The following is a 27,618-nucleotide window of genomic DNA, read 5'->3' on the forward strand; positions in this document are numbered from 1 at the left end:
AACATCCCCATTGTACACAAATAAAAAAAGACTGAAATGAAGAATGCAGTGATGAGTATAACATAGTTAGTAATCTTTAATCATTTTCTGCCCGCTTTCCAATTTTTCATTGCCTCAGAATAACCCTTTAAAGATTTTCCATACTTCTGCTATCAATCAATAATGAAGGCAATGGCAAACCACCTCGCAAAAACAGAAAAACATCACGTTGTGATGTCACCTTAGGAGTCAGCCATGACTCGGAACTTGCACCAGGGGACTATACCCTTACCTTACCTTTTAACAGGAGTTCAAAAGTTAACACAATGTATCTGCCTATAAAACACTTGTATTGCTGATATACAGTATAGCACTTGGAATTATCCATTCACTATGTCTGATTTGAAAGCCTTTTCCTCCCTCCCATCTATTCTGCAGGCAGTCACCTCTCACATTTTCAGTCATTTTGAAGTGAAGTGATAGATTGCCCATCTTCTAATTCCTTGGATACTTTCCATGGGAAAAAGTATTCTGCTATCCATATTTAAACTTTTTTCTTTTTAAGACATGACCTTTTATAAAATACAACTGTGTAATTTGTGTGGACTGTATGGGAAATAAGACGGTAGTCTTTTAAGAGTTCACCTGTACAGTAACATGGCTCCCAGGGTAACAATGATGTCAGGTTGCAATATTTTTTAACGTGCAATGGCCTTCGTAGAGCGAAACTCCCTATGCTATACACACTGCATTTTAACTGTGCTTCATGTATTTGTACTGTTATGTGAGCTCTATTGCTCTGTACATCAACAGCATGGGCCCAAATATGGTGAACAGAGCCTCATCAGTACTTTCCAGGATTTAGGCCGCCTGCAGACGGGCGGAAATTCCACGGCGGGATTTCCCACGTAATTTCTGCCCCTGGAAGCTGCCATACGATTGCTTTAACAAACGCAATCCCAGGCAGACGGCCGCGATTTGGCCGCGCGAAATCTCGTGCGGCAAACAAATCGCGGCATGCTCTATTTCTGTGAGGGGCTCGCAGAGCCCCGCACAGAAACGTCACTCACTGGCCGCGGCTCTGCTCTGCGCATGAAAGAGCCGGGGCCGCGGGAGCAGGTGAGTGACGCGCTGTTCTCTGCAGACGCTCAGGTCGGGTCCCGCTGCGAGAATTCTCGCAGCCGGATCCGACCCGGCCATCTGCAGGCGGCCTTATAGTTTGAGGTGGGAGGGGGCCTGCCGGTCCCCTGTTCTTGTGACCAGTGAGGGTCTCAAGAGGTGGGACCCTCAGTGATCAAACATCTTACCAATAAGTAAGTATGGTGGGGCAACCCTTTAAAGTATAACTGTGCTTTAGAAAATCTTTTGACTTGTCATAGGGATATGTCAAAAGTTTGGATCTCTAGGGTTCCCATTGATGACATACCCACCAATTACTACCGGTAGAAAGAAGCAGCTGCAGTGCTCATCGGAGTGCTGTCACTACTCATTAGCAGCAGATGAGCTTATAGACTTTCTATTGAGCCTGTCTTCAACCTGTGAGCAGTGACAGCACTCAGTTGCTGCTGCTTTGTTTTATCGATCAGTGGGGGTCTCAACAGTGAATCCCCAGCAATTAAAACTTTTGGCATATCCCTAGGAAGTGTTTCTAATGCACAGTTACACTTTAAGCTTTATTTACATAAAACGGTAAGACCACTTTTAAAGTGACCTTCCGACTTTGGGACAAAATTCTGTCTCTGGACCGAAGGGGGATAAGGGGTATATTACCAGCTGTCATTCTGCTATGCCGATGTTGGTCCGATCTAGCGGTTTGGGATCCTGCTTTAGCTGTCCTAGATGGCTGCTGCAATTTTCAAGCTACCTAATGCACACAGTGAACAGTGCAGGTATAGCATAATGGTAGTCTAACACTACCAATGCACTGTTGGGTTTACGTAGTCTGAAGTTTTGGCTCTTTTGGACAGCTTAAAATGGGATCCAAAACCAGTGCATCAGAGAAGCATTAGAACACAAGACCAACAGCAGGTAATTTAACTGCCTCCCCTGGTCCTAGGTCAAAATTTTGTCCCGAAACCAGAGAGTCGATTTAAAGGCGTTCTGTCATTAGAAAACAAAAATTATATACTTACCTATTCCTCCCCCGTCAGTCTTTTTACTGAATCTTCTCCCCGCCGATCTTCTCCAGTCTCCTGCAGTCCTCTGTGTCACCTCACCTCCAACCAGCTGATTCTTCTTCTTCCGGTGACGAAGCATCCATTCTCAGCAATCTCCTTCTTGCAGGGCAATGTATGCTATGTCACTAATGACGTAGTGTTCATAGCAAAGCAGGGACTGTCGAGCTACTGCAGAGACTGCGCATGCCTGCTGTCTCTCTGCAATAGGATATGAACTCTTGTGGTGGGACGACACACAGGCGCAGTCTTGGCAATAGCTCAGCATTCCTTTCTAGGCAGTGAACGTTACATCACTAGTGACGCTCCATAACAAGAAGAAGAGGATCCAGCTGGTTGCAGGGAGGTGACCCGGGGGACAGGAGAAGATCATCGAGGAGAAGATACTGTAAGAAGAAGGCCTGGGTAGGAATAGGTAAGTATTGATTTATTTTTTAAATGACAAAACCCTTTTAATCAAATGTTCTACTAGATATTGTACCATTTTTTTTCGAATCTTCTACTATTTAGTTATATTAAAAATGATGTTGATAATTTGGCTTCTTCAAATTTTTATCTTTTGTAATAAAAAAGGTTAAAAAAAACCAACACCTGAAAGAGAAAGGAATGCGCAGTAGCCTGAGCCTACTGAAGCGAAACATAATAAATGCTGTTTTGGGCAGTCCTGATTCCATCTCCAGTCTGTAGCTTCAGCAGCCTCCTTTTCTTTTGAAAGCTTCGTTAGTATGTGAGCATACAAATATAACTATATTATATTTAATATATTGTGTATGTTTTTATCGTAATATTCGAAAAAATGGGATGAAAGGAGACAAATGTTTTAAGAGAAGAATTGCTATATTTTATTTCTAGTTTTATGTATTTACATTAAATGTTCCTTTAACAACCGCTATAACTAACCTTATCTTTTGATAGCTAAACTATCGACCAAGCAATAAGGAAACAATTTATATGGTAACCAAGGTTGATAATGAAGCAGTGATAAAAGACCTTCTGCCTGGGGAAGACTACATGTTTGAAGTTCAAACAATTAATGGAGCACAATTTAGTGTTCCAATACACAAAACAGTTAGTACCAGTAAGTATTCTCTGAATTTTCCATACAGTACAACAGGTGTGAGCCTATTGTTGTTTTGTTAGTTCAGAAAAAAAGATGCTGAGGGGCGACCTAATAACTATGTATAGATACATACGGTAACAATACAGATATCTCTCCCATCATCTACTTATACCCAGAACTGTGACTGTACCAAGGGGGCATTGTCTATGTCTAGAGAAAAGAAGGTTTCTATACCAACATAGAAAGGGGTTCTTTACTGTAAGAGCAGTGAGACTATGGAACTCTCTGCTTGTTGACATGGTGATGGCGAATTTACTGAAAAAGTACAAGGGGCCTGGACGCCTTTTTTGAGTACAACAGTATTACAGGCTATAGTCACTATTTACTTCACAACTGCTGTTGATCCAGGGATTATTTTGATTGCTAGATTTAGAGTCGGGAAGGATTTTTTTACCTCTAAAATGAGGAAAATTGGCTTTTACCTTATTGAGGTTTTTACCTTCCTCTGGATCAACATTGCAGGATAATTAGCTGAACTGGATGGACATGTGTTTCTTTTCAGCCTTACATACTATGTTACTATATGTGGCCACGTGGTAAGGGGCATCTGCTTCTTAGGGTCAGGTGTGGATTATGATTGGTGATATAGCCCCTATTGACACACAATACAGTACTGTGCTGTGATTACTAATGGAATTATATTGCACTCTGTCATGTTAAAAGTTCTGGTCTGTCTCTTTCTGGAGAGAATTTTCTGGCTACAGGGACTTTGATTGAATTTCATTCAGTCCTTATATTCAGATGGTAAAAAGTACAACTTTGTTTTTACTAAATGCTGTGATTTATCATTTTCTTCAGTAGTATTAGCTGAACAGTTTAAAAATGGAAATCTAACATGTACAGGCAACTTGAAATTTCATTTATGCCAAAACTGTTTTGGAATTAAAACATTTCTCTGAGATGAGGTACAAAAGTATCAGCCTCTTTCCTCAACTCTGAAGAGTCCAATTATCACCTTGTTAGTTTGAGTGTTGACATGAGAAGGGGCATTGCCTTTAAAGATGCCATTTTTTTTAATTTTGTTATGCTATTTTGACTAGATATGGTATAAAATTCTGCTCAGTGAGGGTCACTTGGCTGTTTCCATACTTTCTGAACAGGATCATTCTTGGGATCAATGGGGATGCAAGTGGTCAAAGCTAGAGTTGAGCGAACATACTCTGCCGAGCTTGATGCTCGTTCGAGTATTAGTGTACTCGATGGTGCTCATTACTCGAACGAGCATCAAATCATGTTTCACCCTGACCCAGCTTTTGGCTCCTCCCTGCTGTAGCGCGCTTCATTTGCAAGAGATGACGAGAGAGAGAGACAGACAGACAGGAAAAAAAAAAGCCTGGAACCCGGCGTCCCACATACAAAAATGCTCGAGTCTCCCATTGTAGTCAGTGCGGTTCATTACTCAAGTAGAGCTCTTGATTTTTACGAACAGCTCAACTCGAATAACGAGGACCCGAACATTAGGGTGCTCACTCATCTCTAGTCAAAGCCTGATAGAGTAGATTTATACTGTATGCCACATTGATAAATTGGCATGGCTAAGTATAGAATTTTGGAATGCAGATATGCTCCTTACTGTGTTCTTCTTTGCGTTTTCAACCACAGGACCTCTTGGAATTTGTGGGCTATCGATTAAAGACATTAATACCACTTCTGCTACTCTGCAGTGGGACTCAGTGGAAAGCCCTTTTACTCACTACAGAATCCTAATTAAAAACCAAACCTTTGTAAGAGACTTCAATGTCTCCAAGGCAGAGCCAGAGTATACAGTGACCCATCTTTATCCTGGCGGAGTTTATAATTTCACAGTTCAGAGGGTGAAAGGAACCGTTTTTGGTTATATATCTTACATACAGGTGGTAACAGGTTAGTTCAGTCTTCTCTTTACCGCATATTTTATACCATTTTTTGTTTGCATGAGTTAAATCAGACTATAAAGCACATCCGAATTTTAGATTCTTACATAAATGCCAAAAATGTATACGAGTTTTGTTTGTTTGGGATGACCTCACTTCTACATGTCTAGTCTAAGCCTTGTACAGATGCAAGAGTTGTGTGTATGGAGGCTGTTAGATGTCACACAGAATCCCTGTAGCTCCATGCTGCTAGGGGATCCCTTAGACGTCTCATCTATATTATAGATTTATGTCATGCAACCTAAATGTTGTATGGGGCCATGACATTGTACTGTGCATAAGCCCATAGGTGCTTTGTACAAGTGAGACAGAAAAACGTGAAGAAGAGTCTGCAAGAGAGATGGGGTCCGTGCCTCTTTCTATAGATGATCTATTGATCTGACCGTGCAGTTTTAGAGATAAGTGCATGTATGATACAAGGTATGTTTTATTATAATCGATTTCTAATAGCATAGCTGTACATCGAATTATTATGTAACCTACCTCTTAAATAATACCATTTGTACCCTTGTTTTTGAATTTCTGTCCCTTTCTCTGTCCATGGTGCTGATGAAAAAAAATATGTAAAAGAGCAAATAGATTTTTGATGACAGAAAGAGTCCACAAAATCTTTTAGTTTACTTTTTATGAATTTATTTATTTAGCTTACTTAACTAGAATTGACTTTTGTAACCTGACAGAAAATTAACAGCTATGAACAATATATCTACTTTGTTTTAAGTATAGCAAAATACATAGGGGGTCATATATTAAGTGTGTTTGTATGATAGCTTACGTAGAATTTATTATGATTGAACATTTAGCACTACTCAGGACTTGAGCTGGTGGAAAATCTGTACAACAGCTTTTTCCTAAATATACATTAGTACTCTAAAACTGCTAGATATGTTTGCATATATTGGCTGCTGAAAGGTATTGTCAAGTTGTAAACTATTGAGGGCCCATTCACAGGATAGACCATCAATACTAGATCAGTCACTGTCCAATACCCACTTTGAAGAGCTATTTATGCTCGCTCACTGAGACGATTTCTGCAGAAAGCGAACAGCTCCATTCCAACTGTAGTGACCAGGGTTGGAATTACAGTCCTTATTCACTTTAATGGGAACTTTGCCTGTAATACCAAGATTCAACACTGCAGTGAGAACGCAACTGTCGGCTTCCTGCAAAAATGAGGACTTCTGTTAGTTATTCTAGCTGTCCAGGGCATATGCAGCAGCTTTTGCAAGCACCACAGCTCAAACACATCAATCCTCCTTCTATCAGCTTATTTCGCAGTCCAGCTTTCACATTCATACATTGCTTTGGGGAAAACGGTGGTTTGCACTATCCTACGTTTAGTTGCTATACCGATATCCCTACTTTTCCAGATTGTGTCCATATTTAGCATTCCCCCAATGCTATCCTACGTTTTATCCCTGGCATAGATTCTCCAGCCTGGTCACTTTTTGAGCCAAGAAAGATGAAGTCTGCATACATTCTATAACCTCACTCATTTTGATTTGAATTTGGCCATTTTTTGCAGTTGTCATAATTTTATATTATTTAAACTCAGGTAGGGGCCCACTTTTTCACTTTCAGTTTTAATCTTGCATATCAGCTGCTTCAGACCTGCTTCTATTTCTGCTAGCAGAGTTGTGTCATCCACATAATGGGGATTGTTGATGTTTCTTCCATCTATTTTCACCCCGATCTCCAATTTGTCTAGGTCCATTTTCCACATGATCACTTCTGCACATAGGTTAAACAAGAAGGGTGAGTGGATGCAGCCCTGTTGGACGCCTTTGCCAATCCCAAACCAATCTGTGTCCCCATACTGTGTTCTCACAGTGGCTTTTTGATTGGTATAAAGTGACTTTATTAGCTTGACTAGATGTGCCAATACACCCAGCTCTTGTAGGACCTGCCATAGCTTGTCATGGTCGATGCAGTCAAAGGCCTTGATGTAGTTGATGAAGCACATAGAGATATTCTTTTGGTATTCTCAAGCTTTTACCATGGTCTATTACAGGTTTGCAATATGGCCGCAGGTGCTGCATCCTCGCCGGAATCCTGCCTGTGTATCAGGGAGTGCCGCTTCAACTACTGATCCCAGTCTTTCCCGTATAATTTTGAGAAGGATGTGGAATGAGGTCTCTTGTTCGGTAGAGCAATTCTGTGAGTCGCCTTTCTTTAGTAGAGGGATGAAGATAGATCTTTTCCAGTCCTGTGGCCGTTGTGTGGATGTCTATACTGTCTGGCACAGCACTGTGATGGTTCTCACTTGTACTGGCAGCAGTAGCTTTGCCAGTGTGTTATCTATGCCTGGTGCTTTATTTTTGGCTAGTTTTATTGCCATAACCACTTCTGATTCCATAATGGAATGCTCCAAGTCCACAGGCTCCACCTCATGCAATGGTCCAGGTATGTGGTTTCAAGCACAAAATTCCTCTGTATTCCCTCCACCTATCCTTGATTTTCTGTTGGTCATTCAGTTTCTTCCCATTTTTCCCTTTGATTGTGCTGTTGCGTGCCAAGAAAGGTTTTCGAGTCATCTTGACCTCTGAGAATAGGCTTTGCATATGGCCTTCTATGACTTCTGCTTCGAGTTGTTTGCAATGCTCATTCCAGTCTATTTCTTTATCTTTCCTTGCCGCTTGCTGAAAATTGGCATTTAGTTGCCTAACTTCGTCATTGTTGCCGTCTGCCTTTGCTGCTCTTCTTTTATCAGCTATTCTGAGGGTTTTCTCAGACTACCAATAGTGACATTTTTCCTGCTTTTTATAGGTGAGATGCCTACTGGCTGTTTCCATAACTGTGGTCTGTATATTGTGCCATATTTCCTCTGGATGCTTTTCTGCCGCCATAGACATGGCTTAATATATGGAAATACCTTGCAGCCCTGGGGGCCTTCACAAGTCCCCAGGCAGCCATGACACCCAAACAGCAATTCAGAATCTCATTGTAGGGGGTAGCACATTCAGGAAACACACCCTCTGCGTGTTGGGCCAATGCCGCTGCCAGAATCGACAGTGGTATCAAAGTGGTTAACAGCCATAGATAAGACATAAGTTTAGTCGCGGCTGCTGTGGCTGGGTGTTACCTGTCCAAGCCAGCTGACTCCAGGTATTACCAAATTCTTGTTAGGGTTTTCTTCAGTAGAAACATTTTAAGAAGCCCTGGTGTGCAGTCATGACCAAAAGTTTTGAGACTGACACAAATTTTGTTTTTCACAAAGTTTGCTGCTTCACTGTTTTTAGATCTTTTAGTATAGTGTTTTTATGGTGTAATGAAGTTCAATTATAGGCATTTCATAAATTTTTAAACGTTTATTCACAAATATATCAAGGTTAGACAAAGACTCAGTATTACAGTGCTGACCCTTTTTTCAAGGCTTTGGCAGTTCGCTCTGGCATGTTGAATATCAGCTTCCGGGCAAAATCCTGACTAATGGCAACCCATTCTTGCCTAATTAGTCTTAGGAGTGTATTTTTGTTTGTCTACTCGCTCTTTGAGGATTGACCACAGGTTCTCCTTGGGATTGAGATCTTGAGAATTCCGGGCCATGGACCCAGAATTTCAATGTTTTGTTCACTTTTGCTTTGTGATTTGGTGCTCCATCATGCTGGAAAAAGCGTTGCTCATCACCAAATTACTTCTGGATCTTTGGGAGAAATTGTTCTTGGTGGATATTGGAGGATGTTTAGATACCAATCTTTATTTATGGCAGTATTTCTTAGGCAAAATTGTGCATGAGCCCACTGCCTTGGCTGAAAAGCAACCCCCACACATGAATGGGCTGAGGATATTTTACTGCTGGCATGACACAAGACTCATGGTAGCGCTCACCTTTTCTTCTCCGGACAATCATTCTTCCAGAAGTCTCAAATAGTCTGAAAGCGGCTTCTTGAGATAAAATAAACTTTATGCCTCTCCTCTGCAGTCCAATCTCTGTACAGTTTTTTACAGAATTGCAAAGGCTTGGGAAAAAAAAAGTCAACACTGTAAATATTTAGTCTTTGACTAAACTTGATGTATTTGTCAATAAAAGTTTGAAAACTTATGAAATACTTATAATTAAACTTCAGTATACCATAGAAACATCTAACTAAGGCCGGTCTCTCAAGACTGGATTTGAATTGTGGATTCCGCAATTGCCGTCCACGTGGACAATCCGTGGTAATATGTGGGCATTAAGAGGCATGTAGTTTCAAAATTTCCTTCAAACTTGCAAGTGCACATTGCGGATTCCACAAGCAGAAAAAAAATGGCAGCATGCTCTGATTTAATGCAGAATCTGAAACCATAGAGCCCATTGCGTATGGGCTGCGGGTACCCGGGTCATAGCTAAACGATAGCGCAAGAAATACAAACAAAGAAGGGTAAAAAGCTGTACTTCACATGACTGCCTGCGTGCCTTCGCTGTCATATGCAGTACAATTACTTGCTGTACTTAGGGTCACTGGCCGGGCTTACAGCTGGAATCCACTACGGGCCTCCCGCATGTGGAATCCGACCTGGTTGTGTGAGCCCAGCCTAAAAGATGTAAAAACACTGAAGCATCCAACTTTGTGAAAACCAAAATTTGTGTCAGTCTTAAAACTTCTGGCCACTGTAGGCAGTGAAGTATTCATTAGCCAATACTTTAGATTTTTTAAAATTGTACTTAAAAGGGGAAAAGCAATAAAAATGATCTTCTGCTCTGTGAACAATCCAAATGAGAAGATCATGGTGGTGAGTAAATACCACGTTTCTAAGCAATCTTTAATCGTGAGAAGAATATTTTTTAGCAATTTCTTAAAGTTGTAGCAAAGATAAATGCTGAGAAGGAAAGAGGTTTTAAGCATATGATGTTTCATTAAAACAGAATATAGTGAACAGTGTTCGAAGCAAAGAAAACGCATTTGGTAAAAAATGACAAGATCTATAGTATTGAATAATAGAGGGGGAGCCTAACCCCCCTTTAGAAATTGGTGGGTATAATATCTCCACCTGGACTCATGGATGTTTATCTTTCCAAATAAGTATAAAGAAAATAGATTTAATAGGAGAAGATTTAATAGGAAAAGAAATGGTTACATTTCAACACATGTAGAGAATCTGTAAAATGGTTTGGTTTTCGGCCAGCTGTCTGGCATTTTATACGAAGAAGTGTAGCATGCAGCACTATTTTGTCTTGTTTTTTTTTTTTTTTTTTATGAAAAACAGCGATGCAGGTTCCAAGTAAAAATTTTATGCAAAAAAAGAGACAATCACAGTGTGCAGTTTATGATCTTGGACTACCAATGACTTCTATAACTTATACAGCTTGAGGGCTTATTCCCACAAGCGCATATTGGCCGGGTTTGCATGCCCCGGCCGATATACGCTGCCCCTCTGATGTATTGGTTTACAATGCATCTGTGCATAGGGGTGTATTTCCGTAGCTTAAAAGCGCCCGGTCAGGTGCTTATACGTCAGCGGCAACAGCTGCATTGACTCCTATGGGAGCCAATGACAGCTGCAGGAGAAGGGAGGTGGGAGGGAGCTTAGCAGCGGCAAGGGGCGGAGAGGGGGGGCACAGCACACTAGCTCCCACCCTGTCCCGCCTCCTCCCCTTGTAGAGAGCCGACAAGGGGGAGGGAAGGGGAAGACAGCTTGACAATGTATACGCCGCCCCATGCATCACACGGTAGTGTATATTGGCCGGCCGTGAATACTCTCGTGTGAATAAGCCCTGATAAATAGATACAACATTAAACTTTAAAAGCTTCATTTAAATTTTGTCAGTAATTGATTCTGGGAACTAGTGTTGTGTGGGACCAAATTAAACAATTGATGTGACCTTTCCCTCACTGTGCAGAAACATGGCTTATTAAACCTGTGGGCCACTTTACACTGATCGATTATCGTTTGGGTTATTGAAGGGTAATTGCTCAGTGTAAATGCGGCCAGTGACTAAACAGGGAACCATAATTTCTTTGCTTATGACGATCGTCCTGTGTAAACAGGCAGTCGTTCATCTAGGAATGACTGCCTGTTTACTGTAAATGGAGGTGGGTGGCCGGAGCGATCTCCGACATACTCCTTCAGTGGCCGGAAAGCAGGAGATTTCAAATGTCCCGTGATGATACAGTCTTCTACACAAGTGTTGCCATCTTTCCTCTGGCGCGCATGCGCAGAAGACGGACGAAGGTCCTTTTTAGACCAGATCTTCACAGGGCATTGCAAAGGATGGGGGTGAGTACTTTCAGCTTGCCTCATGGATGCGATCCGTGAGGGGAGCTGAAACTCTAACTTTTTTCCCTTTTTACTTACTTGATTGCGATCTCGCATTGCCGAGGGGAAGGGGGGCTTTCTGCAGCCCCCCATGACAGCTCCAGGTTGTCAGCTACCTCCAGTAACTGACAGCATGGAGCTGTGATGTCCTCAGTGCATGGGGCTGTAATCCTCAGGGCGAGCATGTTTTTACGTCCCTGAAGATTAAAGCCCACAAAGCCAGGACGTAGAAAGGCAATGGGGCCGTCACTAAGGGGTTGATGTGAACATGTTTTTGCAATCTCTTAGATTTGTAGTACAATATAGTTATGTACAGTGGCTACATAACTAACATAAATCATTTTTTGTGTCTGCATGAATAACCAATGACACAGAGTATAACTTCAGAACATGACGTCCTAGGCTAAATCCGACTACAGATTTGGACTCTACACACTCGGTTTAGTATAGGACATACGAAATACCCCAAGGAGCAGACAAGATTTTTTTTCCCTTTGATCCTGTGTAGAAATGAGCGAGCACCCAAATGCTCGGGTCCGCGTTATTCGAGTCGAGCTTTTCCTGAAATTCGAGAGCTCTACTTGAGTAACGAACCCATTGACTACACTGGGAGACCCGAGCATTTTTTGCATGTGGGACGCCGGGTCCCGAGCTTTTTTTTTCTCCTTTGTTCGTGTGTTCTCTCTCTCTCTCAAAAAATTTGCCAATGACGCACGCTGCGTCACAGCAGGGAGGAGCCAAAACAGGCACGTCACAGCGGGGAGGAGCCAAAAACTGGCGCAGGGTCGAACACGACTTGATGCTCGTTCGAGTAACGAGCACCATCAAGTACGCTAATACTCAAACGAGCATCAAGCTCGGCAGAGTATGTTCGCTCAACTCTAATCCCGTGTGATCATTGTATAAATAAGGGTCTTTTACATGAGCCGATCAGAATGAACATTGATCGACAAGCATTAATGCTTATTTGCTTTGTCAAATAGTCATCGATGGGACCTGCACATATCTCTAGTATTGGTCCCCAGCCCGCCTGTACAAAGTGGCTGTGGATGGTCAAGGACTGTGCTAACAGCTCAGTAGACTTCACTATATTGTTTGCTTAATTCCCATAGACACCAATGGGAGTCATGCAAGTAGCGTTGCACAGTAAGCTGTGCTGTTCAACAGTACTATGCTTTTTAAGTAACTCTATATGAGTTACAGAAACAGTGTAGCCCAACCGTGATCAGATGTTTCTGTTCTCCCGGCCACCCATTCACCTTATACAGAGAGGTGTACCCACAAGGCAATGCTTGTCAGAGATGGGAATACTCCTTTAGGTGAATCTTAAGTAAGTGAGAGCATACGATATGTGTTATAATATGGTCCTTGGGCAATCACGTAAGAGCTACTGCATGCAGGAAGACATCTTAATTACATTTTTCCCCCGCATGCTTGCCTGGACAGCTTGTCTGTAGCAGCAGGTTACAACTATTGCTGTCTATGCACTATATCTTCCCCTTAGACAAGCTGTAAGGATAAATATACAGAAAATGTAACCAACCATGGCAGTTTCTTTATTAGTGTTTAATGGTAATCCAATATGCATCCATCCCCTGCCCCCCCCCCCCCCCACTCAAAACAGTATTTCTATTAGCTTTCATCTGTTCTGGTGAATATCCTTAACATGTCTGTATAAGAAGGACAATGTGTTACTTGAAGCATTGCAGAACACTACTTGTCAATAGAGGCATTGATAGACAAATTACTTCTATATTTTAAACCAGAGGGGTACTTAATAAATGGCAGTTGGCCTAATCGCTGGGGAATATTGACACGCACCATGGACCTATGGTGCACACATGTCCTATGTTTTGCAGGTACGCGCGTTTGCACGCCTGTAAAACACGGACATGTGAATATACCATAGGGAAGCAATGGTTTTAATAGACGCATGGTTTGGTGCGCACAATTGTACGCACAGAAACACGCTCGTTTGAATCCAAACTTAGACAGTTCATGTCAATCATCATTAAAGGCAATGGACACTTTTGGAGGGCACTTTTATTTCACATAAATGCATGTATTTTGGTCTGACAATCATTTTTGCAATAGGGTCTAATTTAAAAATTTGCATTATTTGTCGTCTGCAGCTTTTGCATATCATTGTATATAGACACTGCAGTCTCATCTAAGGCTCAATAGGAGATCCATCAGTGAAGCTGGACTGACTGCTTGGATTGTGCGAAACTGAAAGATATTGTTCAGTCTAAACACTGGCATTGACTGAATGATGAACAAGAATTCATTCACTTATCACTGGTTGTTTATTTTTGCGGGCATAAAAATCAAACGACGATCGGCCTGTGTAAACAGGCAGTCGTTCATCTATGAATGACGTCCTGTTTACTGTGAATGGAGGTGGGTGGCTATAAGCAATCTCTGCCTCCATTTACTGAATGATTCTGTTTGAAAGCACAGGAGCCATATTTGCTGGGATAGCTATTAGGCAATTAAGCACCCTACAATCTTCCTACCTAAAAGCACCCTTAGGGCCCTTTCACACGGCCGTAGGAGTTTTTACATGCGCCTGCCGGGTGCTGTAAAAACGTGTAAACGGGCAAACAAATCTAACGTTTGTGCACCTGTTCAGACGGCACAGGCCCCGGCGCATACAATCTGAGCCTGCAATGCCGTGGGGCCTCTCCTCCCTCCCCCTAGCCGGCTCACCTCCTCTCTCCTCCCGTCCGGCTGTGTGCAATGGAAGGGGGTGGGGCGGGGCAGAGCTGAGTTCCCGCCCCCTCCCTGCCCCTTGGTCGCAGCCAGCAATGCGAGGGGAGGAGCTGGGCAGAGCTTAGCTCCACATCTGTCCCGCCTTCTCCCATTGCAAACAGCCGGAGGGGAGGAGAGAAGAGGAGGGAAGAGGGAGGGAGTTTAGCAGTCACTCTGCTAGACTCCCTCCCTTCTTCGGCTGCTTTCATTGGCTTCCATAGGAGCCCATGCAGCGGCCGACGTATTCCAACCTGAAAGTTAGTTCCAGGACTATCTTTGCAGGCCAGCATGAAAGCACTCGGTACTATATTGGCCGGACCGGGTGCTTTCACGCCGCAGGAATACGGCCATGTGATCTGATGCATTGGAATCCAATGCATCAGATCATAGTGTATATCGACTGGCTGTGAAAACGGTGGCTGATATACGCTCGTGTGAAAGAGACTTTAGTTTCCTTTTGCTTTTTCCTCTTCTGAATGTTCTAATTAGTTAAATTATAACCACAATAAAGTTTATTTTAGTTGTGGTCATAAATTAGCTAATAAAAAGTGCAGGAGAGCAGAGGTATGGGCTGAAAACGAAGAATCTTTTTACAGGTTCCGCATTCTCCGCTCACTGTAATGAGGGCTGACACGCATGCATGTCAACTGGCACTCATTTCATTGTCTTACACAAGTGATGAAAATCGTCTTATGGAGACGAACAATCATCATTACAATTGTTTGTCTCCATAGACTGTCTGTATATTTCCCTGTTCACACGGGAACATGTGCAACTAATTAGCAAGTTTTTTTATGTTAGTTGAAACTGAATGATCAGCCACATCGACTGATTGTTGTTAAATTTACACAGCCCAATTGTCGAGAAAAGATTGTTTAGAGGAACAGTGCAAACATTTTAGTTAAACCCTATGGCTAAAATGATTGTTAGCCCAAAATATATGTATTTAAGTGAAAACAAATTGTCCCACAAAGTGTCCCCAGTCTTTAAGCTTATAAAAACAGTAAAGCTTTAAAAATAGTGTTAAAAGAAGGGCCACAGGCCTAGATTAAAATATAATATTCTCACCCGAACAAAGGACTCAGGGTGACTTAGTCTTCCTGATTTCTCCCTATACTACTTGGGTTGAAATAGAATATACCACTGATCCCAGGTTAGCCCAGGGTTTTTTTTGGCTTCCGGGGGGGTGGGGTGGGGGGGCACATTGATGAGTCTCTTAATTTGTCCCCTTTACTCTCGCAACTAAAGTCCGCTTGGATATGCTTTGCCACACAGAGTGCATTGGTCTCTATCCCAGGACCTCTCACCTCGCTTCTAGCTAATCCACAATTAAAGGCCTTTGAAGACAGTAAGCATCTCCTGTCTATGCACTCGGACCCCATTCCACGTTTGAGGGATGTTCTCGGATCTGGTGGGCTGAGGCCTCTGGTGGAGTTCTTTGAGGGAACTCGGATTCCTCCAGGAGAATGGCTGAGATATTTTCAGCTGCGGGGGGCCTTGGATTTCCTGACACCCAATGCAGGTTTAGTTAAACACCTTTTGCCCTTTGAGGTAAGTTGCACCCCCATAGATACTCCTAAACACCCAATATAGTACCTATATAGGATGCTGCTGTCTCGAGAGGTGGGGGACGAACCCTCGGAGTATGTTGGGGCTTGGGAAAGGGAGCTGGGTTGGCAGCTTCCCCGGGACCAGTGGCAAAAAGCTATCACTCTAACACACAAGGGGATGGTGTATTCTAGACTCCAGGAACGTAACTTTAAGATATTGTCACGATGGTACAGGACACCTGAGCGCCTACATAGAATGTTTTCCCAAGGTAGTATGAGTCCCATATGGTGGGATTGTCCCCTGGTGGCAGCTTTGTGGTCGGATGTCTTGGCCCTGTATAACAGGATATGTGGCGCTTCCATTGTTCTCACCTGCGAGATGGCTTTGTTGTCTATGTATCCAGGGTCCATAGCAAGGGTAAAGAGGGGTTTGTTACGATTCTTTGTCCAAGCCATTCGGCAGATCATCCCAAGATTGTGGAAAACCAACATTTCCCCAACCAGAGTTCAGTGGGTGGAGGCAACCAACACACTGGTGCGTTATGAAGAGATGAGAGCTGAGGAGGATCAAGATCTTAATGCATTTTATGCGGTATGGCAGCCATGGCTGGAATTTAGGTCATCTCCCAGAATGGAAGAATGGTTGTCTTTAGGTTCGGGCATGGCACAGTAAAAGCTATCTTTGGGCTTGACTCTGGTTCCCTTGGCCTCACATGAGAGAATGTGAAAGATAGCCTAGGTTGCCAACATTTCTAATCAGCAGGGTTGATTTCTCTTTTCTAACCTCCTTTGAGGCCCAGATGTCCCTTCCTACCTTTTCCTCCCCTAGATTTCCCTTTCCTACCTGTGTTTATCTATTTTACTTTGCATTCTATTATATTGTTTGATTTATCTGAAAATCTGTGACATGGGTGTACTCTTTGGATGCTTTTCGAGATCCACTGGCAGAAGAGATATGCTATTAAATTTCCTTTTATAGAGCTTACCTGTCTAGGTTATAGAGCTATATATTATTGTTGTTAATTATGTTTTGTCACCTATGTCATAATAAAATATTTTTGAACAGAAAAGTACTATTAGTTGTAAGTGTAACACCAAACATGTAACACAATTGAATTTGTCTTTTGGTATAATTCATCATGATGACATAAATTGGTTTTAAATAGAACTGTAATAGCACCTATTATGTACCCTCATATAGATTCACTGTGTACAAATAAAACATCAATACCAAATTCAGCTCTGCTATGCCTGTACTCCGTAAGTAGTGTCACGAATAGATAAACATATATTTCTCTGTTTTCTTGCTCTTCCCACCTAGAACCTGAAGCCCCTATAGCAGTAACTGCCTTCAATATATCAACACACTCCTTTTCATTATACTGGAAGCAACCTCACGGACGGGTGGAAAGATATCAAGTGGATCTCTTTCCTCAGCATGGCTTTGTTACTGTCAGAGATCTTGGAGGTGGGGAGTATCAGGTATGTTTTTCATTATAATACATGGATGAACAACTTTTGTTCATACTCCGAGCTCAATGACATGACCAACCATGAGGAGTTTTTAATATCCTTTTTGCTATTTTCCATCATAGGATGCTGTCCTATCATCTATGCTACAATTTGTAAGAGCAAGTTTCAATATGAGCAGGTTGTTACCTAACAATTAATATACTTTTTATTTTTTTTTTTAAGTCCATCATGAAACTCCAGTCAGTCACCGAGGAGTTCATGAATAGTTTAACAAAGAAAGGGGAGTGCTATTGAGTAATACAGACTCATTAATTGTGCACTGTGCAGGCAGACCTTGCCTTAAATCATTAATGCAGGCAACATTTTCCTGTTACCATCAAAAAGACATAGGAACAATTCTACTTTCTGGAGAGTAAAATAATGATTACCTTTTTTCTTGCTTCTATGCTGCTTCTTTGGAGAGCTACACATGTACAGGTAGGCTGGAGTATATTATCTGCTTCTGCTCATACATTCCTTTATCTCATTAGTTTGATCTAGACAGAGAAAGAAAGTTAACCTTGAGTGTCAAGTGAAGTTTTTCAGCTCTTAGGGAAAACTTCCACTCAACATGGAAATATGTTCTGTTAAGTTGTGTTACCTACACAACCATCCATCACGGTGGGAATGCGAGTCAGGAGTTTGCTGCTTCTTTGGGATTCTATGATCCCAGCAGTTCCAGAATGGACAGGTGCTTTCCAGCTCACTACACTTCATATTTCACTTACTGAATGTCTGTTTGGCACCTTAGGCAGATGTCTCCAGCATGGCTCCTGGTACCACGTATAGGGTAGCTGTTTCTTCAGTGTCATCTTCAGTCTTCAGCTCCCCGGACAGCAAGTTGGTGATTACTAACGAAACTAGTAAGTTTATTTTATAGTATCTGTGTGTTGTAGAGTTGGGTGGGATCTTACGTTTTCACGCCTCTCAAGGTAAACACAAACTGAATTATTGATATAACTTCCTATAACTCTCTGATCTCGTTGTGTTGCAGAACATAGGTTAGGCTTGCTCATTCAATTGCTTCATAGATGTCAAGTGTCCAGCTTGTTGGGTAATGCTTTCCGGCTACATGGGCTAGTGTTCAAACTAACATATATATACATATTATCTTTTGAAAACTTTATATGTTAACTTATTCTCTATTTAATGATCTAAACCACCTTTGCTTTCTCCCCTTTAATTGGGAGAAGTCTTAATTTAATGTCACTGGATGTGCAGTATCCATAAGTATACATGTATTTCCCAAGCTATCCACCACGGCTGTATTCAGTTTCCCTAAAACAGACACATACCTGACCTCTGTAAGGTCTGCTCTACCATATATTTACATTGTTCCTGAATATATCCAACTAGCATTCTAATGCCTACATTTACTTAATGATTAAAAGTAACAGATCATAGTAAATAATATATAGCATAAAGTATTAAAAAAAACTTAGAAAATTGGATCGAAATTATTTAGTAACTTTTTTCTACTGGTATAGTACATTACAACATTTAGATCAATTTACAATGGTTTAGGTAAATTTGAAATAGAACATATATTATGTAATGTTATTTTAATTAGTATCCTAATGCACAATTAAAGCACAATACACCAAAAGCTCTGTGTGTGCAGGTAAGCTGTTTGGAGGCAGACATAGTCCATATTCTGTATTAGGGTAGAATGGCACAAAGCATACTTGCTGTGGAAATTCAGACTACACCCTGAAATTCTGCAACAAAGTACAGTACAATGTTAGTGATTGTATAGAATATTATATAAAAAGCAAAAAAATTGCATACTGGGTAAAGAAAATTTGCCACTGATTCCAAGCATACCAGATTTTCAGATTGCACATATCCTGTCTGCTGTGGAAGTGCCATGGATTTTCAGCACAGATTTCATTCATTGCAATGCTGTGAGTGCAATCCACACCAAAATCAACAGTGAAATCCTCATGCAAAGTGGGCAAGTCTCATTGCAGATTTTGGTACAGATTTCTAGATCTCACACAGCTGTTGGCACTCCATGTGCTGGCATATAGTGCCTTCATACGGGCCTGTACTCTGGTATAGTTCTGAAATATGTCAAACGATAGAACAGAAATTTATGCCTCTGTAGGAAATAAAAGATGTATAGTGGTACAGTATGAGCCCTACAATTTCTATCAGTGCAACACAGATCCATAATACGACTGTGTGCATGAGGCCTAATTTGAGGCATTGCTTGTTGGGCATTTCCAACTACTTTCATTTGAAGCTCTAAGGATTCTATTCATTTTTTTCTGATACGAAAATGTATTAGTTCAAATGAATTGATATTTCTAGGAGCCAAAATATGGCATGTTTTAAGTTTGGCCCAGGGGCGTAAGTAAAGGCTCAGGGGCCCTGATGCAAAAGGTGAGCTCGGGCCCGCCCTCTATCTGTATCTGTACCCGTACCCATACCTAAACCATGCTACACAGAGGCATAACTTGAAGCTTCTGGGCAAAACCTGTAACAGGGCCCCCGACTAGAATGCTTTATTCATAGTACTGGGCTCCCTATATGGAGAAAAGAGGCCTTATGGGCCCCCTAAGGCTGCTGGGCCCGGGTGCAACCGCATCCCCTGCATCCTCTATAGTTATGCCCCTGCTTTGGCCCCTGGAAATAACAGCATTCAAGAAACGACTGAAGAACCAATGCATACTTGCATACCGACATCATTTTATCCATAACTTGTTCTATCAGCTCGGATCAGCAAAAACAAAAAAAGCATGATGAAAAAAAGCAGTTTTTTCTCCTGTTTGATCAGAATGTCTTATTAATAGAACATGGCTTTCCTTTAAGCATTATTCATGCGATGGGCACAAGGGTAAAGCTATATGAGTCAGTCCAGAAGGATTTAGTGTAGATTAGCACGTTATCACAATGCAAATTTCTATTTTCTGTGGAAGTGAAAAATAAGCCACTTGCCAAAAGATATAAAGAGGTTTGTTACAGAATCCAGATTTGATGCAATTCTGCACTCTGTTTATCATGTGGAGAGGTGCGGGCCAAAAAGTTGTGGAGGAAACCTTTTATAAACAATTACATACACAATGTCATTAAATACTCTTCCTGTATTCGACTTATAATTTTCAGAACCAATCTGGCATCAATGTAGAACTATTCCGCAGTTTAACAACACTGCATATCTGGCATTCCTCTTAAAGAATGTTTCTCGAGTTCTTGTATTTATTCACCTTTTGTAAGTCCACACTGCGGAGAAAAGAGTGATGTGAACGGCCAGTGCTTCTTTGCCTTCATTCTTGAGAAAATCAACAGTTTCTCATGTTTTCAGGTCATTGTGGTAACTTGTGTCTTGTCATTTTAGTTCCAGGACCCCCTGACCACTTAGCAGGAGAACGAGTGGGCTCTGCAGGAATCCTGCTGTCTTGGTCTATTCCACGGAACACAAATGGGAAGATTATAGCCTATTATGTTATTTACAGAGAGGTTTGCCCATGGATGCAGTCATCGTATACTCAAGTACCAACCACACCTGACAGTCTAGAAGTTCTTTTGACCAGTCTGACTCCTGGAACAACATATGAAATAAAGGTACCGACTTAATATTCCCTGAACTGCATAAGACAGTAAACTTATTTGTATTAACTTGATTAAGTGATTAACTGGTAGGAATGATATATGAGTCATGTATAGACAATAAAAAATCATTTCACGCCACCCGCTACTATCTGATATCTTGAAATATTCTTAGTATGAGGATAAAATGTGCCAGGCGGTAAGATCTTATCGGATGGTTTGTCTTCTCTAGACATTCATTCTTTCTTGGAATGTAACTTTAGGGCAGATGTTATCTATGTGGTATTAGAGAATGTTTTTTATCATTTCTTAAATTTGTCACCCTGCTATATTTATATCAAAGATATGTGTGAGAGGCTCACGTTGGTGCAGATTAGAAGGGGCTTTATAGCAAGATTATTACCCTTTGACACGACTCATAGATTTCCGTTAGTGGAAATCTGATCACATTCAAAAGGGTCATTCGAATCAGTATCCAAGAAGTGCGATCAGTATGTTTTGTAAGTAACAGAGACCCATGTGTATCAATATTGGCTTGTTCTGTTTCATTCTATTTTTTATTGTGGTTTTACTTGCCTTTTTTTACATTTCTTGTATATTATTTTGAAGAATACATAAGTGCATTTTGTTTAGTTTGGGGATGTCATTGTATGCCTACCTGCTGGTGGCATACAGATGTTTGTGTTTGCAAATTGATGAATCTAAAAGGGCCATGTGATGCAAACAGTAAGGCCGGCTGCACATGAATTAGCCAGATTGTGCATGCGTGAACCTACAGCGGAATCCGGCTGTGACCCCAGCCAACGATCTGGCGTACCTGCAAAATCTATATTGTGGATGACCGCGGACACTTGCCGTCGGTCATGCGCAGTACAGTTTCCGCATTGTCAATTGTGTATGGTCTGCAAGTTGGATGGCCTGCATTGATTTAAAATAGCAGCAATAATACAAATTCATATATCTAACAGTGCCATCGTAATGCACTATTAATGCCCTTGTATCCAAAAACCAGACTGTGTCTCTAGAAAGCACCAAGGTAAATGCAGTATTTTGGTCTATAGAGTTTAAAAACCGTAGGTTTTTAAAAGTGTTCAATTTAGCAGCCAACCAGATAAGGAAGATGTCATCTACATATCTCCACCCCCTTAGAACTTTCTTGAAGTGCAATAAAACACAAATTCAGTCAACACTTCCTACAAATGTATAAATGCAAGAAAAAATGTGGCAACAGCACTCATATATACATTTAATGGCTGCCTCTATGTCTGTTGTGCTCCCTGTTCATTCGTCTGTCCCAAAGTCTTTTAGAGTATATAGCTTGGATTCCACCTTACCTGGATACATTTGGAGGCCTAGGCCTAAAAAGAGGTGAGCCTGTCAATGCATGGTCCTAACTAAGTAAGGTCACCTTCATGTGGCAGATGATTATACTGCATATTGCAAATTACATAAACAGTCAATTATGTTATTCATATTAAAAACCTAAGTAATTGGTTAATATATAGGAAATGAAAGGTGACAGGTGAAAACTCTGCAGTACGTAACAGTATTCACTTAATGACCTTCCACAATAATTCTGGTATTATATGATGTGGCACTTTTTATAATCCCATTGTCACGGTACCACTGGTGCCAACGAGGTTCGAGCACATGCGCAGGTCTGGTGTTATATCACTGTGTCAGTACAGGACTACATGATGCACTTGCTGGCATATTCATAGTGACATTTGGGGTTCGATGCCAAGGAAGAGACAGCTCCCTTCTGGTTTAGCGCTGATAGATTGGCTGAGCTATCATCTCAGTCAGTCTATCAGTGTCTTTCTTAGGGTATTTGTTCTGGCTCCTCTTTGTAGCGGATGCCAGTAATTTGTATACTGGTCAAGCTCAGTGGTTTCCAGAAGTCGAGCCACCCTTTTCGTGGTGTGTGCTCTGCCTAATTGGCAGTTGCAGTTAGGACCGACTTAAGGCCTCACTTCTGTTTCTACCACCATCAGTTGTATTGCCTCACTTGTCTAGCTACCCAGTAACCCCCTGTTATGTTCACAATCAGGACTTATTCACATAGCCTGCCAGAACGTACATAAATAAACAAAACTCATATGTAGAAAACACAGTGGTTTTATTAAACAAGACGCACATATAACACAAATACATGGTCATAACAACAACAGGGAAATATATAACCCAACAATAAGGGGAAAGGAGAAGTCTGACCCTGCACCACAGAAGTCAGAGAACCCTGCCAAAAAGCGGGGCGATTGTCCCGATAAGGACGGCCCCACACAGGAACCTAAGACAAACCTAACTCACCTTAGATGGAAATAGGGAAAGAGGCAAGGAACACCAGACAGGGTCAGAGCAACTACAGACACAGCAACCACAAACAGAACATAGTTCACGCCACTTCAGAAATGGGCGTCCACACACCTACGGACAGAGGGGAAATCACACCTAAAGATGGAAGGGGTTCAGGTATCCTATCACCTAAGGATGGAAGGGATTCATGCGTCCTATCATTCAAAACACAGAAGGGGTTCAGACGTCTTATCACCTAAGCACAGAAGGGGTTCACCAAACCTAATTCACACCAGGCATCTACACACCTACAGATAGAGGGGACAACAGACAAAAACCAAACAAAACTGCATGCATGCAGACTATATACTAGATGGACACAACAAGACACATAACGAAACAAAGATCTGTACAGCATGCATCCTAACATCCAGGTTTAGTTAGGAGATGAGGAGGTATACAGACCAGCACCTTCTAGCAAGAGGGGCTGGTATTTAAGTGCACAAACCCATGGTGATTGCCTGAATTAATCCACACAATCAGCCAGCCAAATCAACCCACAACTGCAGCGATGTACTTCTGGAAGTACATAGTACTTCAAGCCCCATGAGCATGATGTGACAGCTGTATTCTACACAACATTTGCCCTCTTTTTGAGACTCTGTGGGTTTCCTTGACGTGACACCCAAGAACCCAAAGCAACTGTAACACTAATTATTTTGTATGTTTTACTATGCCCATGTACTGTACAAAAACTGTGATGTAGGTTTATCAATACCGTGAAAGAACACAATTTGGTGCTATGTAAAGTTTGTTTCACATCTATTGATAACAGACATCAGAATATGCTCTGCCGGATTCGGTGTACAATGGACAACAACATTCGCAATGGACTCCCTTGGCTTTTATTGACCATTGGGTCTGTCATTTTGATAGACCCTACTCCCTAATAGGGTATTTTTAAATATCTAATTAGAAAGTTATGAATTAATTGAAGAGAGTCCCTCATTCTGGACCTGCTACAAGTAGGGCAGAGAGTGGTGACCAAAAGCACCTCATTCTCTTGGTCTAGAGCAGTGTTCCTCAACTCCAGTCCTCAGGGAACGGCAACAGGTCATGTTTTCAGGATTTCCTCAGTATTGCACAGATGATGTAATTATTGTCGGTGCCTCAGTCATTGCCACAGGTGTTCTTGCCATAGGATATCCTGAAAACATGAGCTGTTGGTGGTGCCTGAGGACTGGAGTTGGGGACCCCTGGTCTAGAGGACCTACTTGTACTATTCACAAACTCTGATTAATATGGACTGTCTATTCAGAAATAGACAGTCATTGCCAGGTACCCCAGTAGATTACACTTGATTACTGGGGGGTCTCAATAGTAGGATTCTCTGTAATCAGCTTAGTTTTGGTGCAACCTTTTAAAAAAATGGGATTATTCACAAGGAATACCACTTTAATGTTGCAGCACACTGATACATTTGCACCACTGTTATTAGCATAGTATTTTCTATCTCAAACAATATGATCTGAACATAAAAATGTCCATCCTGAATATATAAAGAGCAATTATAAATGTGACTGCTCTGTTGGCTAATATACTGTATGACATTATGCAGTGAGGTATGTGAAATGTAAAGGAAAGATACTTGTAGTTTAAAGTCATTATTTCAGCTTGTTTTATAAAATTGTAATTTTTTTTCTCTTTACTACTTTAGATTTGCAAAGAAAATATAATGCCCCCCCTTTCTTCTGATTAATTTCAGGTGGCTGCAGAAAACAGCGTTGGCATTGGAGCGTACAGCGTTTCTTTCCTGTTCAACACTGCAGAAAGCGGTAAGATATTTCACACGGCGCATGTTCAAAAATCACAGACATCATCAAAAATGATGAAATCCCAACATGCATCGATGCCTCTTTATATATGACACAAAAATGATTGTTACCTGAGGTTTTCATATGAGTGTAGGTTATCTTACTACACAAAAGAAACAGTACAATGTCAAATTCAGCTCCACTTCATTTGTATACAAATCTTAAAGAGATTCTGTGAAGGTAAAAAATTATTTTCAGTAGCATTCAAAAGCAAGATTTAGGTTACAGGCACACAGGCAAGCATGATATCGTGGCAGTGAAACTCGGACCAATATCGCGCTCGTGAACATGTGATGTACCCGCGGATGTGAGGCCAAAAATGCCTCCCATCACTTCTGTGAGGTTGCGATGCTCTGGCACGGCTTTCAGCCATGTTGGAGGATCAGCAGGTGTTTTCTATTGTTTTCAATGGGAAGCCTTGCATCGCACTCACGTGCACATTGCAGTCATGTGTCCCATTGAAAACAGTGGGAGATGCGTTTCCCGGCCGTGTGAAAGTGGCCCTAAGGCCTAAACAAATGGTAGTATGCACTAATATGCTCGCCGCTATGGAGCATATTAGCACATGAACTGGGGTTTTATTTTTTTGACGATTCAAACTTTGCACTATTGCGTGCAAGTTTGAAAAATAAAAGCGGTGTGGTGTCCACTTTGGTACACCCAGACCAGAGTGGGTTTATACCGGCGAGATCAACGGCAGCGAATATCCGTAGACTATTTCTAAATCTGCAAATACCGGTAGATAATCCCGGAGATAGAATTATATGCTCCTTAGATGCCGCTAAGGCATTTAATAGTGTCGAGTGGCAATACCTGTGGAAAGTATTAGAAAAAATGGGATGTGGACCGACATTTGTGCGATTGGTAAAACTGCTATATACGGGAGTAGGGGCGGATGTGTTCATCAACGGTGGGGCCTCGGATGCGTTCCCACTGTACAGGGGGACAAGACAGGGGTGCCCGCTATCACCACTTCTATTTGCTCTGGCAATAGAGCCCCTTGCATGCAGAATACGAGAGCACCAGGGAATAGTGACTTAACTGTATGGACCGTAAAGCTAATAATATTAAAAAGTAACTTTTATTAGAAATAACTAAAATAAGGAAAAGAGAAAAACAAAACAAACAATTAATAAATCGTATAAGACGATAATGAGAGCATTTGCCACACATAGATGGAGACCAATCGGGTTAGAGTCGACCGGTACCGCTCAGCCCGCAAAGTCAAAGTAAAGCACTAAGACTCGACCTGTGTAGGTTATTGGTCAACAAACGTGACTAAAATAGTCAGTCCTGTTAGTTGTGTGTCATGTATAAAATAGAATTGACACGCATTTAGGCGTTAACCAGCGTTACCCTACGCGTTTCACCCACTTGGTGGGTTCCTCAGGGGTATCAATACGCTATACCAGTAGTGTACTGGGTTGTGGCTAGCACAATTGTTTTGACGAGAATTCAGGGGTGTCTGGAAGAATAGAGCCAGACAACTCAGACTCGAATATACAGCTGTCTGGAAGTGGCTCTAAGACCAGAGCCAGTTAATTGTATGATCGTCTTCACAGACAAACTTTGTCCAAGACATAAGCAAAAAGGAGTAATCTGATCGTGATAGTTATCAGATTACTCTCAGAATGTGGTCTAGTCGCAAACAGATAAATTAGCCCAGGATAATAAGCCTGGGGCTAATATAGCCGTTACGAGGTAAGATAACTACCTGGGACACTATGGTGCTGTGCGAGTTATTATAGGTAGATTCTAGCTGCAGTAAACTTCTAGATAAAGCAAAACTCTGCATCTAAAGATTTAGGCACAGATATAGCCATAAAGGGTTAAATGGTTTTAAAGATACCCAGATGCTGTGCAGGTTATACTAGGTAGTTTCTATCTGCAAAATATAAACAAAAAAACTATGTAAGGACAGCGCTCACAGAAGGGTTCAATAAATATAGCCTCTCAGGCCGAAAAAGAGTAAGATATACACTTACCCGGTGTTAAGTAGGCCCTATGCAGGGACCTACTAACACCCCATATCCATGTTAGCTTTTAATATCAATCAATCCTCCTCCAGAGATCCTTTATATCCCGTCAGGCTAGAGACCAGGAGAGCCAGCAGATACTATAAGCCGAATCCTTGCAAGGATCCGTGCACAGGGTATATATAGACAAAATAAACAAAAAGAAAAAAAGATCTGCGCTCCTTAAGGAAAATCTCCTCTGGTGCCGATATAGATGCAAACTCCGTTTTATTCTGTACGACGCGTTTCGTCCTTAGGACTTTCTCTCTTGAGAAAGTCCTAAGGACGAAACGCGTCGTACAGAATAAAACGGAGTTTGCATCTATATCGGCACCAGAGAGGATTTTCCTTAAGGAGCGCAGATCTTTTTTTTCTTTTTGTTTACTTTGTCTATATAGTTTCTATCTGCAGTAGTCTTTTGAATAAACTAAACCCTACATCTAAAGTCCCAGGAAAAATTGAAATCAAAATAAATAAATGAAAAAAAAACGGCAGCATGTCAGTCCTGGTGGTGGGCTGACAGCATAATGAGCAAGCAGTCCTCTCTGCTTTATATATATATATTCCATATGGAAACTCCACACTGAAAATTAGCTGCATTTATACAAGTGGACAAACTTTTAGGTGAATTTTCCAGAGTTGTAGA

General features: G+C 41.5%; 1 protein-coding gene across 1 annotated transcript in view; it reads left to right on the forward strand.

The window, feature by feature from the left end:
* The window catches only part of PTPRQ (protein tyrosine phosphatase receptor type Q), a 377,099-nt gene that overhangs the window by 87,914 nt on the left and 261,567 nt on the right, over positions 1-27,618 (forward strand). Inside the window, exons 16-21 of the mRNA XM_066589856.1 lie at positions 3,069-3,231; positions 4,876-5,136; positions 17,046-17,206; positions 17,988-18,099; positions 20,577-20,803; positions 24,849-24,918. Of these exons, the coding sequence (XP_066445953.1) occupies positions 3,069-3,231; positions 4,876-5,136; positions 17,046-17,206; positions 17,988-18,099; positions 20,577-20,803; positions 24,849-24,918 (994 nt within the window). The remainder of the gene's footprint in view (positions 1-3,068; positions 3,232-4,875; positions 5,137-17,045; positions 17,207-17,987; positions 18,100-20,576; positions 20,804-24,848; positions 24,919-27,618) is intronic.

This window comes from Eleutherodactylus coqui, chromosome 2, assembly GCF_035609145.1.
Source record: "Eleutherodactylus coqui strain aEleCoq1 chromosome 2, aEleCoq1.hap1, whole genome shotgun sequence".
Classification (NCBI taxonomy): domain Eukaryota; kingdom Metazoa; phylum Chordata; class Amphibia; order Anura; family Eleutherodactylidae; genus Eleutherodactylus; species Eleutherodactylus coqui.